Source organism: Polypterus senegalus, chromosome 7 (genome assembly GCF_016835505.1).
Source record: "Polypterus senegalus isolate Bchr_013 chromosome 7, ASM1683550v1, whole genome shotgun sequence".
In the NCBI taxonomy this organism is placed as follows: Eukaryota; Metazoa; Chordata; class Cladistia; order Polypteriformes; family Polypteridae; genus Polypterus; species Polypterus senegalus.
Genome location: NC_053160.1, coordinates 60,315,314 through 60,332,865, shown reverse-complemented (window position 1 = coordinate 60,332,865; position 17,552 = coordinate 60,315,314). Strand labels below are relative to the sequence as shown.

Below are 17,552 nucleotides of genomic sequence, written 5' to 3'. Positions count from 1 at the left end.
ACTGAATCAATCAAAACCAGGGTTTTCTAGATAGATAGATAGATAGATAGATACTTTATTAATCCCAAGGGGAAATTTACATAATCCAGCAGCAGTATACCGAGACAAAAAACAATATTAAATTAAAGAGTAATAAAAATGCATGTAACTGTTAGCATTTACTCCCCCGGGTGGAATTGAAGAGTCGCATAGTATGAGAGAGGAACGATCTCCTCAGTCTGCCAGTGGAGCAGGACCTGTCACTGAAGCTACTCCTCTGTCTGGAGATGACACTGTTCAGTGGATGCAGTGAATTCTCCATGATTGACAGGAGCCTGCTCAGCACCTGTCGCTCTGCCACAATGTTAAACTGTCCAGCTTCATTCCTACAATAGAGCCTGCCTTCCTCACAAGTTTGTCCAGGTGAGAGGCGTCCTTCTTCTTTATGCTGCCTTCCCAGCACACCACCGCGTAGAAGAGGGCACTCGCCACAACCGTCTGGTAGAACATCTGCTGCATCTTATTGCAGATGTTGAAGGACGCCAACCTTCTAAGGAAGTATAGTCGGCTCTGACCTGTCTTACACAGAGCATCAGTATTGGCAGTCTATCTAGGACCAAGTTCGGAATTCCTGAATTAAAGGATAAGTTTGGTATTTTTCAAGTCAAAGTTATTTCTTCACAAACACACTACACAGTATATGCATTTGCAACAGAAATTGTGTTCTATAGATTAAAAAAATATCTTTCCTGCATTGCTGCTTTCATTGCAAAAATTACCAAATACAGTATGTAAATATTTCAAGCCAAGACAGTAGTTGAGCATTGATAAAAACAATTTAATTTTAAATTAGATCACCATAAGAAGGCTGAAGATATCTGATAACTTGAAGTACAGGTATGCAAAGAGTGAAAAATAATTTTTTAAAAAATATTTTTGGGTATGGAAGAGCCTGGCTCTAATCTTTGTTATCAAAGAAATAAAGGATAGCTGCCTGTTTTGATTCAAATTGAAGAAGTCCAAATAAAATATTTCAAATCACTGTTGTTCTTAAAAATATTTGACAAATTCAAATGTGGAGTGAAGGCAGATGCCATGAGCTACTTTCTCTCCACTGCTGTTTCTGTTATTCTTGTATTGTATCAAAAGCTTTACAACATTTTTAGACAAAACCTTTAATGCTGTGTAGATCTCACATTGCTTCTTCAGATAGCATTTGCTTAAGTAGTTTCATTAGAAAAGCTTTTGTATTTTTTTGTTTAGAGCTTCTTCATAAAGGAATAACATCTATAACAAACCTAGAAGGCTGGGTGGGACACCCACTTGATCCTATTGGTACACTTTTCAGTACACTAATGGAGACGTGTAGAGGAGAAGACAGCTCACCTGCATTTTTGGACTTCACAGGTATTTTTTTCCAAACCACACTATATGAATATGCTTTTTTTGGTTTGTTTACAGGTTATTATATTGACTATCAATCACTGTTTTTAACTGTATGTCTTCTACATTGAGAATTATCATATGTCATCAAGAACAAATACTACTTTTACAATGGAATGAATAGGAACACTAAATACACCCTTAGCCTAACCAGCACTAGGTCATTTTATAAGGAGTTCTTTAATGTTTTGCATCTAGAAATTTCTCTGATGTTACTATGTTTCTCTTGTTTGGGCAAGTGGATTCCCAGCTTACCAAATGTTATATTGCAGTAACAAAAAAAAGTTCTTATGTTTGTTTATATTGGTAACATTATCTGAATTATCTGAATATTTAAAAAGTACACTCCTACCACAAAAGCTAATGGGGTTTTATTTTATACAGATTGTTGTATTTGTTTTAATAATTGTATTGATTTTCACTTAAAGGATAAAAATAATATTTTGTGCTTGTTGTAAAAGCCAGTCAGATTAACACTAAGCAGACATTCTATTAATGCAGTAAAATAGAGCCATGAACTTGTAGTTTATTTTGTCTACATTTTGTTTCAGCTTGGCAGCCTGCTTTTAAAAATTGATGCATTCCAGGGAATAAATGCATATCCTACACCCAAACATAAATCACATTTTGTTTAAAGACTTGGGATTCGTATAAAAAATCAAACTATAAGGGTCACCCATCCTTGCTGTATTTTTGCATGTACAGCATGACAAAAGTAAAGTTCTAATCTTACACATCTTTGCATCTTGTGCAAAGATTTCCTTTAGACAAAGATTGCAATATTTGCTCCATGTGCACAGTACATTAATGCATTGCAATCCTGACTGGTTAGTAGAACAACCATGTCCATATAATGTATAAGGCATTAACAAAATATGCAAAATATCTGATGTTTTTTTACAATTCATTCATATGTTTTATTTATATAGAACCTTGGGTGTTTTTTTACAGATCATCATGGATGATTGCAAGAGAGTGTCATTTATTGTTTTAACCCAACAACATATAAAAAAACAATATAGTGCTTTTTTGTGAACACTGTCCCAAAGCATTTTATGAGTATAGATGCAGAGTGCAAATCTTCAGATGCATTTTTCATAGCAAGAGCAGAGGCAGTGTAAGTGACTTGCTACGGGTCACACAGTGAGTTGGAATCGAACCAGCAACGATCTTCCTGTAGTTTCCCCATGTTTCATAATTAACTTTGGTGTCAGTAATTGAGAAGGGTCCTCCCCGGTCATACAGCTACAGAGCCATGTTATATAAACAGTTGGACAATGTGTTAACAAAATGTTGGTGGATATGCACTTGAAATGCAGCTTACTACAAGATATATTTTGTAGCAGGCTGCTTTGTAAATCATTCAGACACAGTAACTTGTTTTTCATGTTTTTCTTCCCATATTATATAAAGGATCATTTCTTACTGACCTTCAAGCTTTGGTATATAGCATGCATCATGTCAGTATCTAACTACACTTGAGAATTTCAATTCAATACCTTCTAACAACTTAATGTAGGTTGTCTTTTGGAGGAGCACAGTGAAAAAGTCCTTTGCTAATACAATTTTACATTAAAAGCAGACTCAGTCTTCAAACGTTTTGCTCTATCAGCTAATCTGTTGTCTTCTGTGCAGTTTTGCTGTGCAGTTTATGCATGTTGCTGCAGTGGTCTGCTTAGTTAGAAGCTGCATTGCTTTTCTTATGTATTATCCAGTATCTGTGTTGAGTTGCAAGGGAATAGGTGTACTGTATTCACCTTGATTTTGCCTAAAAAAGAGAGGTCTTGTGGAACACTAAGATAGAAGTTAAATATTCTTTTCTGTTATATCTCTTTGAAATTATATATTGTATGGTGGATCTGGTATATGAATATGGAGAATGATATCCTGTAGGGTTGGCCAGTCTATATTTGCTGAGTATGTCTTCAGCTCACTGATTACCTCAAATAAATTATTTATACACTGCATGTTTATGCTACAGAGCTCCAGTAGTTAATCACGCTGGGGTCTGAACAGTGCCAGCTTTGGGGGTAACCATCATCCCATGTATGTAATTCTGATTGTGGTTTTTAGCAGAATTTAGAATAGTTGTACAACAAGTGCGTAAAGCAGAGAATGTGTTAATTTGCTGTAATAAAAATTCATTTAAATGATAATTGATTGTGAGCATCTGTCCTTATGTGGAACAGTGCGAATCAGTGCATCAGTGAGTGGTACTGAATGCTAGAGAGATTTAGTACAAGTCTGAACTGCAGTTTAAAGTTTTATTTTAAACTGCACACCTGAATAAAAAAAATGTAAGTCTGTCTTCTTTCTTGTGCAAATGTAAGTTGACTGTGCTAATGAACTGTTATTTAAAGTGGCACATACAGTATGTAGTGCCCTCGCTTGGTAACCTTTTAGTTTGTCTTTGAATGAACTCTTGTGCTTTATTTCTTCCTGAAGGTACAATTACATCTTTTTTGCACGCATTCATTTTCAGCAATAGGCTCTCCTAAAGTATAACTTCAGTCTTTTTCAAGTCAGTTATTTCTAAACGATCTTGATTTTTATTCATTTTTTGTATTAAATTCCTACATGAAATAATATTGTAAACCTAATCTTGTATGTTTTAAAAAATGCCTTGTCAGTCTGTTCTTGCATTTTAAAATGGAGTTGAAGGGATCCAGACATGAAAACAATAGCCTTAAGCTTACTGAATACATCTGTTTTTCCAGAAAGTATTATTGCATCTTGAGATTACACACATACATACTGCATGTCCATATTATTTTAGGAAGGGGGAGACAAAATCGTTGTGAGATTCAACTATTTTAAAAGGAGATAGATTGTACACTTCACATCATTACTAGTCTTCCTCTGCAGCTGTCTTTCAGTCCCAGGTGTACAGTTTCTTCCAACATATGCTTTTCACCTTGAAAAATTGTCCCCAAGTACTGTCATTAACATCATTTAATGTTGATATCCTTATGTGAATCGCCGTCTCTGTTCTGGAGACAACTAGACATTCATTGAAAAAATGTCACAGGATCACTCTCAGCACATGAAAGACTAAACTTTTCTAATAATTGGCAAGTAATACTGATGCATTTCCAGAGTTTTGTGTTAAAACAGGTAATTTTCCACAGTTAAACTAACTGTCAGGGAGAAAGTGCAAACTCTTTTCAGAACCTAGTGCTGTGAGATAGAAATGACATTTCTCTGCTACTACTCTGCCTATGTCAAAACATCTGTGCTATTTGCTTATTGAAATGTATGCCTATAATATCTGTTCTGTTTGTCACTCGATTGCATGGTATATGTTTGCTCCACCTCTCTTTTAGTCATCATCATGATTGTCCACTTTGCGCTGTACTGGGCATAGGGCCTGCACTAACAGTCTTCATAATTGTCTGTCTTGGGTGAAATGCTTTGTCTGTCCCCAGATCATCCCTATGGTCTTCAGTTCTGATTTGAGAATTCTTTTCCATGTCAGAGCTGGTCTCCCTCTCTTCCACTTTCCCTGGTTATTCCAGTCTAAGGCATGGCTTATGATGTCAGTCTGAAATCTGCATAAGGTGTGCCCATTCCACTTCCTGTTCTCTCTTAGTAGCTGTCACCTGCACACTGATACCAGCAGCAGTAGGCAATATCTTAGCATAATAATGTGATAATCGTTGCAAAATAAAGAAAAAAAATAGTTTTTGAGTGGCAAAAATAAGCTAACGTATAATTCAATGTGTACCAGTGTTAGGGGTGCATCGGGGAAAATGTCAAAACTCCATCTGCCATGACCACCGTAAGCAGACAAGTGAAGAGAAAATGAAGTAGTACCAAAAATGTATGGTAAAATTATTTCTAGTTTCCTTTTGCTGTGACAAAGATGCATCATAACATGGAAGTTGTGTTTTCTTAAGTCAAAACCTTATCCTCTTCAAGTAGACATATTTGGTAAGTGTTAAGGATTTTTTTCAAGTTTGTACCCTAGGCACTTTCAGCTCCATCACAATTTCATGTGACAAATCAATTTACAGCATAGTTCAAAGAAATAACTTTAACTTGAAAAATACCAAACTTAATCCTTGATGTTTGTGGTATATTGTCTTACATCATGTTTCCCAACCTGTGGGGTATGGTGGCATTGCAAATGGGCCATGGCTGACCCTATACAAACCCCCCTGAACCAGCCCTGACAGTCATGCTCGATTCACAATGGGAGCGTCGCAGATGAATGAAACCCCATCTACCAGTCCAATGATTTATTTGATAGTAACAGTATCTGCTGATAGATTTTTGAGGCAGAGCTGTTAAGTAAATGAAATTGGGAGAAGTGAATATTGGGAATGCTTCTTGTATACAAGAATGTATTGAACTGGGATGACATTATTTGTATGTTATTTAGAATGAAATGACATGGTGTTCTTTTACTCAGCCTCCTGAAAGTACAATGGAAGTTCCACATTATAAAAAGGGATAAATAAAATGATCCTTTATTTCAAAGTTGCATACTTTAAAATAATGTTACTTCTTATAATTAATAGTAATGATAAATGTAACCGAGCAAGAGTGTGTTTTGCATTTAAGCTCCATCCCCCTGTGTAAAAAATATTTTTCATTTAATTGATGGATGGGTCACTTTTCTCCATAATGAACAAACTGGTTATAAAAACAAGTGTTGACATAAATGCTAAATGTCTGCTGAACCCTAATCTCGGGTTATTGCTTAGAACTTTTCAATGGCAATGGAAGTTGTGTTAGCAGCCCAAGTGATCATCTTTTTCTTCCCTTTTAGCTTGTTGTGGTACAAATTTTGTGTCTTTATAAAAATCTGCATGAGGTTATTTTTAGAATTGTGATTTGAAGCTTGTGCACTTGCTTATTAGCTACTCATTGGACGGTCTGAATGTGCATGTGGTATAAACCAATGCAGACAGAAGCTTTACATTTTAAATTGTGACATCATTTTTCTTTTTTTAATTGTCACAAATAGTAAACAAATACAGGCGTAAAGACTCATTATTCTGCCCTGTTCTGATTCTTAAAGGAGATTGTCACTCACTTCAGTAGTGTCCTTTACACAGTTAACATGAACACATTTTCTTTTTTCTCTTTGTATTTCAGGTTTTCAGGAGACAGAACTAATTTTAGTTTTGATTATTTGTAAATTAGACACACTTCAATTTGCATTGCTGAAAGTACTTTTAAAGAAAAAACATAAACTGTATATAAAAATCACAATGTTTCTGTCTCATTTGCATTTACGTGTAATTAGAACAGTTTTATGGAAATATCCTTACAAATAATTGAGCTAACAATAATTTTAGCAGGTTATTAATTAATTTAATTAATGGCATTTAATGCTATTTATCTATGTACAGTAAATCATCCTTTAGATACAAAATATTCTTGAACTGTCATATTATGTGAGATTTTTATTACTTTCAAATTTGAAGTCCAAACATAAGCACCACTCACAATGACTTTAAACAATGTTCTTTCTCTTTTTAACTCTTTTACCTGTGATTGTATTGTGAAATGGAAAGGTTCTAACTACTTGATACTCTGTACTTAATTCAAAAAATGGGAGAATGAAAAATATGCATTTTCAGTGTATTTAATTCAGACATTAGTATACTGTATGCAAAGAAAATTCTACATAACCTGGTAAACTAATTATGAATAAAAAAATTGTATTCATTCATGACGTTTTGATATGATACACAGTATATAAGTTGCAGTATGTCTTACTGTACTGTAGGTACTAATCATGAGAAGACTAAGATAAATTCTAAGGTAGTCATAGTCTGCAGTTGCAAACCGACTATCTGGAGATCTGGGTGTCTTCTAAAGTTGCATATCCAGGAGACAGCACAAAATCAAGCCTCTATCATCTTTAGAACACTTTTGTTTTATTTGACAACTCCAGTTTGGGATAGTATACATATGTGTACCACAGAATGCTCACTATGCTATCAGAAAGACCTAAATACTTCAAAAGTCATCACTGAAAAATACCAGCACAAAATCTTGTTTACAGTTTCACAGAATGCATGAAGTAAACTCTGATAAAAGATTCTGTGTCCTGAAGGAACCAAAATTAAAGGTGTTTGGCATTTAAACATCATTTTTGAAGCAGACATAACATGATGCATTATCCGCAGAAATAATTCCTTATGCTGGTTGGAAGCATGATATGTGGATGTTTTACATTTGGTCCTGGTAGAAGACTAGTAAAGATGAAAGGCAAATCTGATTTAGAAAAATCCAAAGAACTCTTGAAGGAAAACATGCTGTAGTTTGTAATACATGTGGGACTTTCAGATTGATCTGTACAGATAAAAGCCTCACTTGGGTGGCTTAAAAAGTGGAAATTATTGCTAATCATAGACTTTAGGCCAGGTAAGAATAAAATACAGGAGCTAAAAATTGCTTTCACAAAAGTTCATTATTCAATTTGTGGTACCTTTAGCAATTTAGCAAAAAATGTAACATAACTTTAAATATTCAAAGCTGGTGTACACTTAGTGGTTCCTAAAACATTTTTGCTGTAATTTATGGTAAGTCAGATAAGCATCGATGCAATAGGGTGAATATTTATTGAATTAGTTATTTCAAAGAATGCTAATTTCATACATTAAGATTCCATGTTGTAACACAAAAATCTTCAGTTAGGTGGATGCTTTATATGGCTGCTGTATTCCTATGAAAACTGATGTTTTTAAATTCTAATTCACACTCAGTTTTCCATTATGCCTATGCGTACATGAATATGCCTGTGCCAAGAGATGTTCTCTTACCATTAAGAGAATGGTATGCATATGCAGTAATGATTCCTTTTCACTGTTTCAAGGTGCTGTAAATGCTCTTTATTAAAGACAAAAATGTCACCTGATAATCAAGATTGTCAGAATTGTTCACATTCAAGTTTACTGGAAATTCTCACTTGCATGTCCTCCTCAGATTTATAATATTAATACAATAATGTGAAGAGGCGCCTCACAGAAAACTGTTTTCGAAGGACCACACCCTATTTTTACTAAGTGAGTAGAAAGGCTCAGTCATAAGAGAAAAGAATATGCATAGTTGTGCCAATTTGTTCTCTGCGATTGGAGTGGATGGTGTGGTGGGTGTATCAAATTGATAGGTCCTTGAATGGAGATGCATGACTGCCACTGGTCTGCTTTTTTTGGTACTCTTCCTTTGCAGCTGTGTGGTTTTTGAATTGCAGTACTGCAGAAAGCATGACTGGCCTATCAAGGATGTTTAAAGTGGGTGAATAGCATGAACAGCAGATGCTGAGGACTGTAGGAAGTCTGGTATGTGTGCATGCATGTAGTTAGTTTTCCATAGATGAGGTCCGGGTTGCACATGTGATTAGGAAGGAGATTTTTTGGCTCCCGTCAGGTGATGTTTTGGCCTGTGATAAAACCTGGTTGAGTTCAGAGGATCAGTTCAATAAGCTAAATGTGAAGACCTCCAGGTGTAACAAGTACAAACATCCATCCATTATCCAACCCGCTATATCCTGTATGTCTTTGGACTGTGGGAGGAAACCCACACAGACACGGAGAGAACATGCAAACTCCATGCAGGGAGGACCCGGGTAGCGAACCCGGGTCTCCTAACTGTGAGGCAGCAGCTCTACCCACTGCGCCACCGTGCCGCCCGAGTACAAACATAAGACTGAAAATTGACAACAAATACGAAATCATACAATGACAACATATGTAACATATACATAAGAAACAAACATGCATCTCTTAGAACAAGTAACTGATCTGTTACCTTATGACCTGTGCATAAATCGGCCCTTGAAATCTAATAGTGTTAGAGTTAATCTGTTAGGTTCTGAACAGTGACAGAAGTGACTGTTCAGGATGACTGAGGTCATTAATAATGCTGATTTACCTTTCGAAGGTGTGTTAAGATAAAACTGTTCAAAAATGTAAGTTTTTTTTTATTATTATTTTATTTCTGTATAGGGGAAGGTAGGCTAGATTATAGGGGTCAACAAGACTGCTCTTCAAGGACAGAAAAATTGGACATTGAAAGGATTAAACCACCTACGGATTAATCTAACAACAAAAGCCTAGCCATGTGAGTAACTATTGATTTGTAGGTAAATAAGTGTGGAATGCTTAACCAAGGACTCCTTCCATTTCAAATAAAGTTGGAAGTTAGCGATTTTACCTCATTCTTAAAATTATAATGGGGTGTTGATCATTCAACTGATGAAATTAGAATTGGGTGCAATATTTATTTTAATAATGGCAAGGCAACCCTTAAAACAGCCAAGCAACTTTAGACCCTCTGGTAAATGACTCTTTAGCTTCATTGACAATGCAACAATAATTCAGCTGTGGAGTAAAGAGACAGGTAGACATCAATGGCTAGGTACCTAATTTGATTTAGTACCTGGATAACAGGGGAAGAGCTCAGCCACTTGCATTTGATTGTTTAGTGGAACTGTGACCTTAGTCCAGTTACTTTTCTATCCAGATAATATTTTAAAATTTCATAATACATTTAAAATAATGGATGGTCCTTTGGAACATTCATGGTAAAGAGGAGAATGTTGTGTGCATATAATATATAGTGATGTGAATTTTTGATGGAAATGGGTGCAAAATGTTCAAAGCTGTGAACTATAATGGCCATATTTCCAGTGACAAACTTTAGATTAATGGTGACAGTGGGACACCATTCCTCGTGCCTTTGATAATCTGAAAAGAGGTTTTGATATCTGAGTTGATTAGATTTAGTATCACTTCTTATGGTGTTAATCATGCCGTAAACTATGATCCAAACTCAAATAGTGGAATATGATCCATAAGCATATCCAGTTTAGACTATAGCATACCTTTTATGCATTTAACAATAATGTCATAGATGGGGAAGAAGGTGAAGAAGAGGCACAACTAATTTGAAGAAGTATGCAGACATTGTTAGGCCTCATGCATGATTTACTAAAACCAGCCTGGTAAGGATGGATCAGTTTAAGGATGACAGACTGCAGCCTAAGGAAAAACACTTTGGCAAGCAGTTTTGCCTCAATGTTTGATAACAATAAAGGCCTGTAGCTAGAATGTATAAGGGAGTATTCATTTTGCTTGAACATTTCTGACAGAACCATCATATTAACACAAGGGTTTAAATGGCCAATTGAGATTAATGATTGTAGCTGTATTAAGTAAAAAGACTACAGCAGCCAAAAAGAAGAGTAAAATACTTGCGTAAGTCCATTTAAAGCTAGTGCCCATAATCCCATAATACATACAGAACTAGATAACAGTGTTTTGACATTATAATAAAATTGAAAGTAGCAACTAATTGTGTAGCATCTCCAGGAAGCACCAACTTAGATAGGAACTCCTCCATTTTTAGCCTACAAGACTTCTTGATAGTTAGAACACATGTTGAATGATGTACTGTAGTAAAAAGCCAGTATCTGTCCTTGCAGTTTTTATTGTTCAGGTGTGAAAGGATGATATGGATTAAAAGAGAGAGGCTATCTTCTGTGCAACCGGTTGTGATGATAGGCAAACAGCCCAGGCAGTGTAGACCACTACCAGTTCATTTCATGTTCCAAACACCAGTCTCTCAAAGCATTTCACATCAGTGTGAGGGGGTACCTCTGGTCTGTAGCCATTCAGACACTCCACTTTTGTTTTCTTAGACACAGGGACGATTATCTTTTTGAAGCAGGTGGGGACTAGAAATTCAGAAAGAAAGAAAGAATTATCCAATGAACGAAAAAACGAACTTTATTTGTCCCCCGAGGAAATTTGGCTTTTTTATAGAAGCTCTTTAAATAGATAAATACATAAATAGATAAGCAAATATACACACACACTATCACACACCAGAATGACTAAAAAGGAAGAAAATTTAAGAAGAAAGAAAATAACATTATATTGAAAAATGTGACAGATATACACATACATATATACACACAGTGTTGATTTTTTTAATCATCCAAACTGCAGTCAAAGTCAGTTCCATTCTAAATGAGATTATTTTGGATTTGAATACCAGTTGTCTGAAAATATGACCATCATTTGTGACAGGTACTGTTACAAATATTGAAATGGGAAAGAAAATTAGAACAACTTAGTAATGGTCAGTCAAAACATATACTGTACTACACTTAATTAAATAGAAATAAAAATAATATGAACGACGACGGCAACGAGTCATTGATTTAAATCCTGAGACCTTAAATCATGAGATTTCAATCTCAAATTAAGCTAATAAAGCAAAGCAATGAAATGAGTAATTTTGTTAGGAACCATCATAACACTTGTTTTCCCCCTAGATCTTACTTTTATGTTTGCATCAATTGGTTACCTTTTATTTTAACAAGATCTTGGAAAGCAGTATAGCATAGAAAAAGAAAATGGTATTGATTATCTTAGGAATGGAAGTTTGCTGAGTTCATTCATCTCTAATCTATTATGAAAATCTGAGGATGTCTGTTCATCTGTGTATCTTTGAATTGCGTACAGTTATAGGAATAAGTATATAAAGATTGTGAGAGAGTTGTTATTTTATAGCATCTTTCATACTGAAGACAGTGAGGTGTTTCATTGTAAAATTAACTGAGTAAAGGAACATGGTGCCTAGAGCCATTTATACAGTAGAAATTAATACTGTATATGGTCAAAGACAGCCATCCTAAAGATACAGTCTTGATTAACTGAATATTATTCTTTTGTTTGTCACGTTATGTTTTTCCAGCATCTACAAGCATGTTATATCAATTAGTGTCTATAAACTGCTGCTCATAGCAAAATATGGGTGTATGCATAAGTGTACCCTGTATTGAGTCGGGAACTACCATTGAATTACTCTGCAATAGACAAAGCAGGTTTGGAAAATACAATTGAACAAATGGTTAACAGACTTAAGCAATAGGATAAACTTAGATTCCTTTTTTCTTGGTATACTGTATTCCAGTGATTTAACTAAAGATATACATTTCTCACATGTAATATTAAAAAAAAAAAATCATCTTACTACTATCATAGTACAGCAAAGGTTAATGCTTCCGATTGGACAATAGTCAAGACCTTATAAAAGCTCTTAGCACTTTGTTGGTAGCTTGTTAGTTGTCTGTGATTATAAGAGATTGTGCAGCCATGCACTAGACTCGTACAGTACTTCCAATGCATTCTGATATGGTGTCCAACATCCAACAGCATGCAATGAAGATTGTTTTGTTGTATTTCTGTTGCTTGATGTTCATTTTACTCAGGAATCAGTGTAATTGTGTACAGTTGCCTTGAACCAGTGGCAGCCAAGCCCAATGGAATAAAGTTAAAGGCCCCAATTAAGACGTGAGCAATCCCTCTCTTTTATCAGCTTGAATAACATAATTAATGGGAGATTTATGAAAGATGTGAGGTTAATGCAATTTTTACTTTGCACTAATCTGAAAGTATTTTGAAGCCCTTCCTCAAAATGACTGCATAATTTGCTTAAATTTCTATCCAGATATAACATGGAACAGAAGTAAACAAAACAGTTTTGTCAAAGTTACACATACTGTCATCTGAAAGAAGATGCAGATATTGGTTGTGGGCCAAGGGGACAAAGGGTTGCTGTGGACAACATTCTCTCAGTTCCTCCCTAAATGAAACACTGCTTATCTTCTCAGAAGTAAAACAGATGTGTTTCAGCTGCTGTTTTACACATAGAGGTGAGGTACAAGATCATTTAATTGTACTTAACTCCTGCTCCTTTTTTACATTAAAGGCATTTAGCTATCCCTTTGAAAATTAGTTTTAGGAAGCATTATTTAAAATTTTCCCTCTCCTGGAACAAATGGAGTACAACCTCATCAGTTAAAGACATACTCTCCTATGGTAAGAATCAAGATTTTGTTAAAATAATGAAATTTGTATATAGAGCTCTGCCCTAGGCCATTTGTTTGATTATAACCAATTATTTCTCCCCTGATCAGCACCACAACATTTGGCTCTACCCATTTAATTGTGAGCTTAGTTTTCCTTTAACCTCCCTTCTCTATAAGTATTCCTTCATGTTGTAAATTTGTGATTAGAGGTAGTAAACTTGTTGAATGCTTTAAAACTATTTTCATGGATGTGATATTATTATAACATATATAGTATAACACTAGTATTGCTCAGTGTCTAGCTTTGTGTGTAATACATTGTGACTATAATTATTTGTTAAAGTATTCACAACATCTGTTTTTATACTGATTTTACACGCAACCACGTTTTTGGTCTTCAAATATGTCAAATAACAAAGTAAATGAGATTTAAAAAAATATTGTAAACACACAGGTTATTGTTAATATGAGGGAGAGCACAATTTAAAACAAGAAACTGAAGACATCAAACAATCTGTAACTAGCATTGTGGGGAAATGACTTGTCTCTACACCTTTTTATTTTCTGTATCCCTTCTCTTGTGTTGGCTGATTTTGCATGTGCAAGAAGGGGTCTTCCACTTCAACTTCATTGTTCTCCAGCTGCTTATACATAATTATATATGACTGGTCCCAAGCAAGAGGTAGGAATCCTATTAGGTCCATAATTAGATATTACATTGCTGTTGTCCCCTAGTGGAAGCATGTTGAGAAGGCACACTATATAAAGGGAAGGTAAGCTTTGTTGTGTTTCATCAACCTTTCTGTAAAACTGGGCACTTTGGGTTTTTTTTTTAACCATAAAACCAATAAAGAGAAGAATCATTTTGGCAAGGAGCAGAATAAACCCTGCCAAGGGTTTGCTTTGAAGTAATTTAACTTAACCTTGCCACTTTTTTTCTATGTATCCTTTATCATTTTTATTGTGTTTGATTTCTAAAGCTTTATTTAATAATTGCTGTTGATATTTATCAGGTATGCTTTTCCTGCTGTTTCTTGTTGCAGGTTTTCCTTTTGTTATAATTGTTAGGTTGATTCTATTGTACTTAGTTTGTATATTTAATAATAGGGTATAATCTTTGTTCTTTAAAGTAGGGTGTGATGGTTCAAAATGATAATAATTAATTTTTCTGTCCTTCTGTCAGTTGGACGTCCTAGCTTTACTTTGAACATACGGTTATAAACCCTTAGAAGTCAAGTGTATAATGTGGTCTGTGTTAATGTTAGTATTTTTCTACTCATGAACTATATGTTGGCTCCTTATTTTTTTCTTCATACCTGCTCTGATAGGTCTTTGGTGCTTGAGTGGAGTAAATCTAATACATTTACATACTCACTTTTTAATTACGCAGTGAGGCTCAGCTTTGTGGGCAGAAAGAGTAACAGCAGTAACTCCACACTCATTCAGTTTTTACATAGTCTGAGATACCTATATGGCCATGAACTTTATTCCAGCAACAGTTAGCATTATTCTTAGTCTCATATGTTTTTGTCACAATGTTCCTTTTCATAGGTATGTCCTGAAAGTATTAAGTAACATTTCTAGTCTGTTATACTACTTCATAAATTCTGTATTTTTTATTTGTACAGAACGTGTTAAGTTCTGTTTAGTCTTTGGGAACATTCTGTTTGTTTCTCCCATTTTCTTTTGGAATCTTAACATTTCTATCTTTTTGTTTATTACTGAGTGTACTACTCAGGTTATACTTTGAAGCACTGTTGATCTTTTTATTGTCACTTTCAATCTTTGAGGATGAATAATTAACATACCTTCATATAAAATGTAGACATTATTTTAACTTCAATGAACCAAAGCACTTTATCTAATAAAACTGGGTTTACGTAACTAGATTTTGTCCTGCTGTAAAACTGCTTTACACCCTAGCACAGAAAACACAGCTGTAAGTGCTATCTTTTCTGTACCTACAGTATTTACTTTGGAAACTTGCTACTAGTACGCACACACACCACACACATTAAAGGTGCCAAGTTGTTAAGTATTTACAGTTAGAATTAAAACTGTTTCAGAATAGTCTTGCTTATAATGCATTTTGATTTCTTACCGTATTACAGGTTTCCATTAAACATTATACATAACTGCAATAGCGATTACAGTTTTACTTTTTCCTGTTTGTTTGTACCTTCATATTCCAACAATCTGGCGTATTGTATACAGAAACTTAGAAAGCAATTCCAATTTAGGTTAAAATGCTGCTGTGTGACACCAGTATTCAGAATACTGACAGACAATAGACATTGACTTTGCTTAATAAGATGATGACATCTCAGTACATTTCAACATTTGACTCATACGTTTAATGTAAAATCAGCAAAGATCTGCCTCTCCCCCTCTTTTGTTTATGAAAAGTCCTGTCTTCAATTCAAAAGCTATATCCTGTTTAAACACACTTCCTGTTCATGTACTACTCTGATTTTTTTGAAAATATTTATTTAACAGTGTATTAGCAAAAAATGCATGTGTTGTGAGCACATGACAGAATAAATGATATGTGGAGATGAGTTACATGAGATTATTCTTGGGCATTTTAATATTGTTTACTGCTGACCCTCATTGTGATATCTATTCGCTATTAAAACACAAGATAAAAAGTTTATCTTGGTCATCACTACAAATATGGGATAAACAACAGATAAAAACGTTATTTTTTTTTGGATGGAATATTCTTTCAAAAAATATCTTCCCTCCCTAATCACTGACTAATGGATGCATGCATCATTGTTACAGCTGTTTCATTTGTTTTGATATTATATTCTTAGTAGCACACAGAGCAGTGAAACTGTTGTGCCTTTAAAGTGACAAGGCACAAAGATTTCTTTAAATAGGAATCGAAGCATAGTCAAAAACCAGGTTAAAGTTCACAACAAAAAATCATCCTACCTTTTGCCAAAGACTAAATGAGAAACCAAATGATGCAGTTGAAAAAAATCAAAGCGAGAAGTCATTATATTAAAGGTCAAAAATAAAGCAAAGTAAACCGCACACTAACTTAATTTAAATCAATCTTGGATGACCCTCAGAGTGCACTGTGGTGACCATTTAAACCGTCACTCAAAGATGACACACTCCTATTTGCTCCCAGTTGGTAACCATGGTAACAAAAGACGTACGGATCACAACCCTAACACAAAAAAAGACATGAAAATATACAAAGAACCGTAAGCAAGTTTTGAATAATTTTTTCAAACTGCAGAATCAAGCTCAGCATAAGTCAAAACCTTAACGGCAAAAAAGATGCATAAATTATTTTTTTAAAAGGGACCGAATCATAATAGAAACAAACACAAACAAACAAATGCTTCACTTAAAAAAGTGGCTATAGGTATTTGATTTATGGATGCCTTTACTAAGCATAGTCTTTTCTATTTTTTCGGGTTTTTTATTAAATGTCCTCATTTAAAACAGCTGTCAATCTGCTGAAACAATACGTAAAACATTTTGGTTGATATCTTGATTTATTCACAAAAATGTATAATTAATGAATTTATGAATCCACTAGATTAGCCTACCCTTAAACAGTGTATTTAGCTGGAACCTCTTTATTTTTGAGTTGAATTCAAAGAACTCCGACTAGAAGGAAAATGTGTAAATGAGAAATATATTTTCCTTTTGTGAGACAAAATCTTATTTTATTTCCAGTAATACCTGCAAACTTTAGCCATTTTTGTGTGTGTCACGTATAGAATGTTACTGACAATGCTGGAGTAGATTGTATTTTCTCCCTTCTCCATTTCCTCAAAAATATCCTATAATACAAATGAGTAAATACTCATATACAGTAATATAGTTTTGATTTCAGTGTTAGATGACTTTATGTGAAGTTAGAATACTCTCTATAATTTTTTTTTGTATGCACCTTACAATTAACAGATTGACTAATTCTTTCTTTTCACCTTTTTCTGCTAAAATAGGCACATGCTGGCTCTGAAATGGAGCAGCAGGCAGAGCATGTATGTGGAAGGCTTAATAGGGGCATTGTTATCCCCTTTCTTATCTGAAAGCTATGCACGTTTTTAATTTATTATAGTCATTCGTTCTGTTTCTTGTATGTCAAATAATAGCAATGATAGTATATCCTTGAATGCTGATAAATGCACTATAGATAGTTAAAATCCTATAAACTATTTATTTGATAAGAGTTTGCAAATGGGTTTAATGGTATAAAATAATTACAGATGGTGTATCCTCAAGCTGGAGGTGAACTTCTGTGAAGCAGCAACATTTCTCCCCTTCATTGAGT

The 17,552-nt window shown here is 34.5% G+C and overlaps 1 protein-coding gene across 1 annotated transcript in view; it reads left to right on the top strand.

Moving 5' to 3' along the window:
- zswim6 (zinc finger, SWIM-type containing 6) overlaps positions 1-17,552 on the top strand; it is a 225,317-nt gene that overhangs the window by 176,600 nt on the left and 31,165 nt on the right. The window contains exon 8 of the mRNA XM_039758708.1: positions 1,243-1,386. Within this exon, the coding sequence (XP_039614642.1) occupies positions 1,243-1,386 (144 nt within the window). The remainder of the gene's footprint in view (positions 1-1,242; positions 1,387-17,552) is intronic.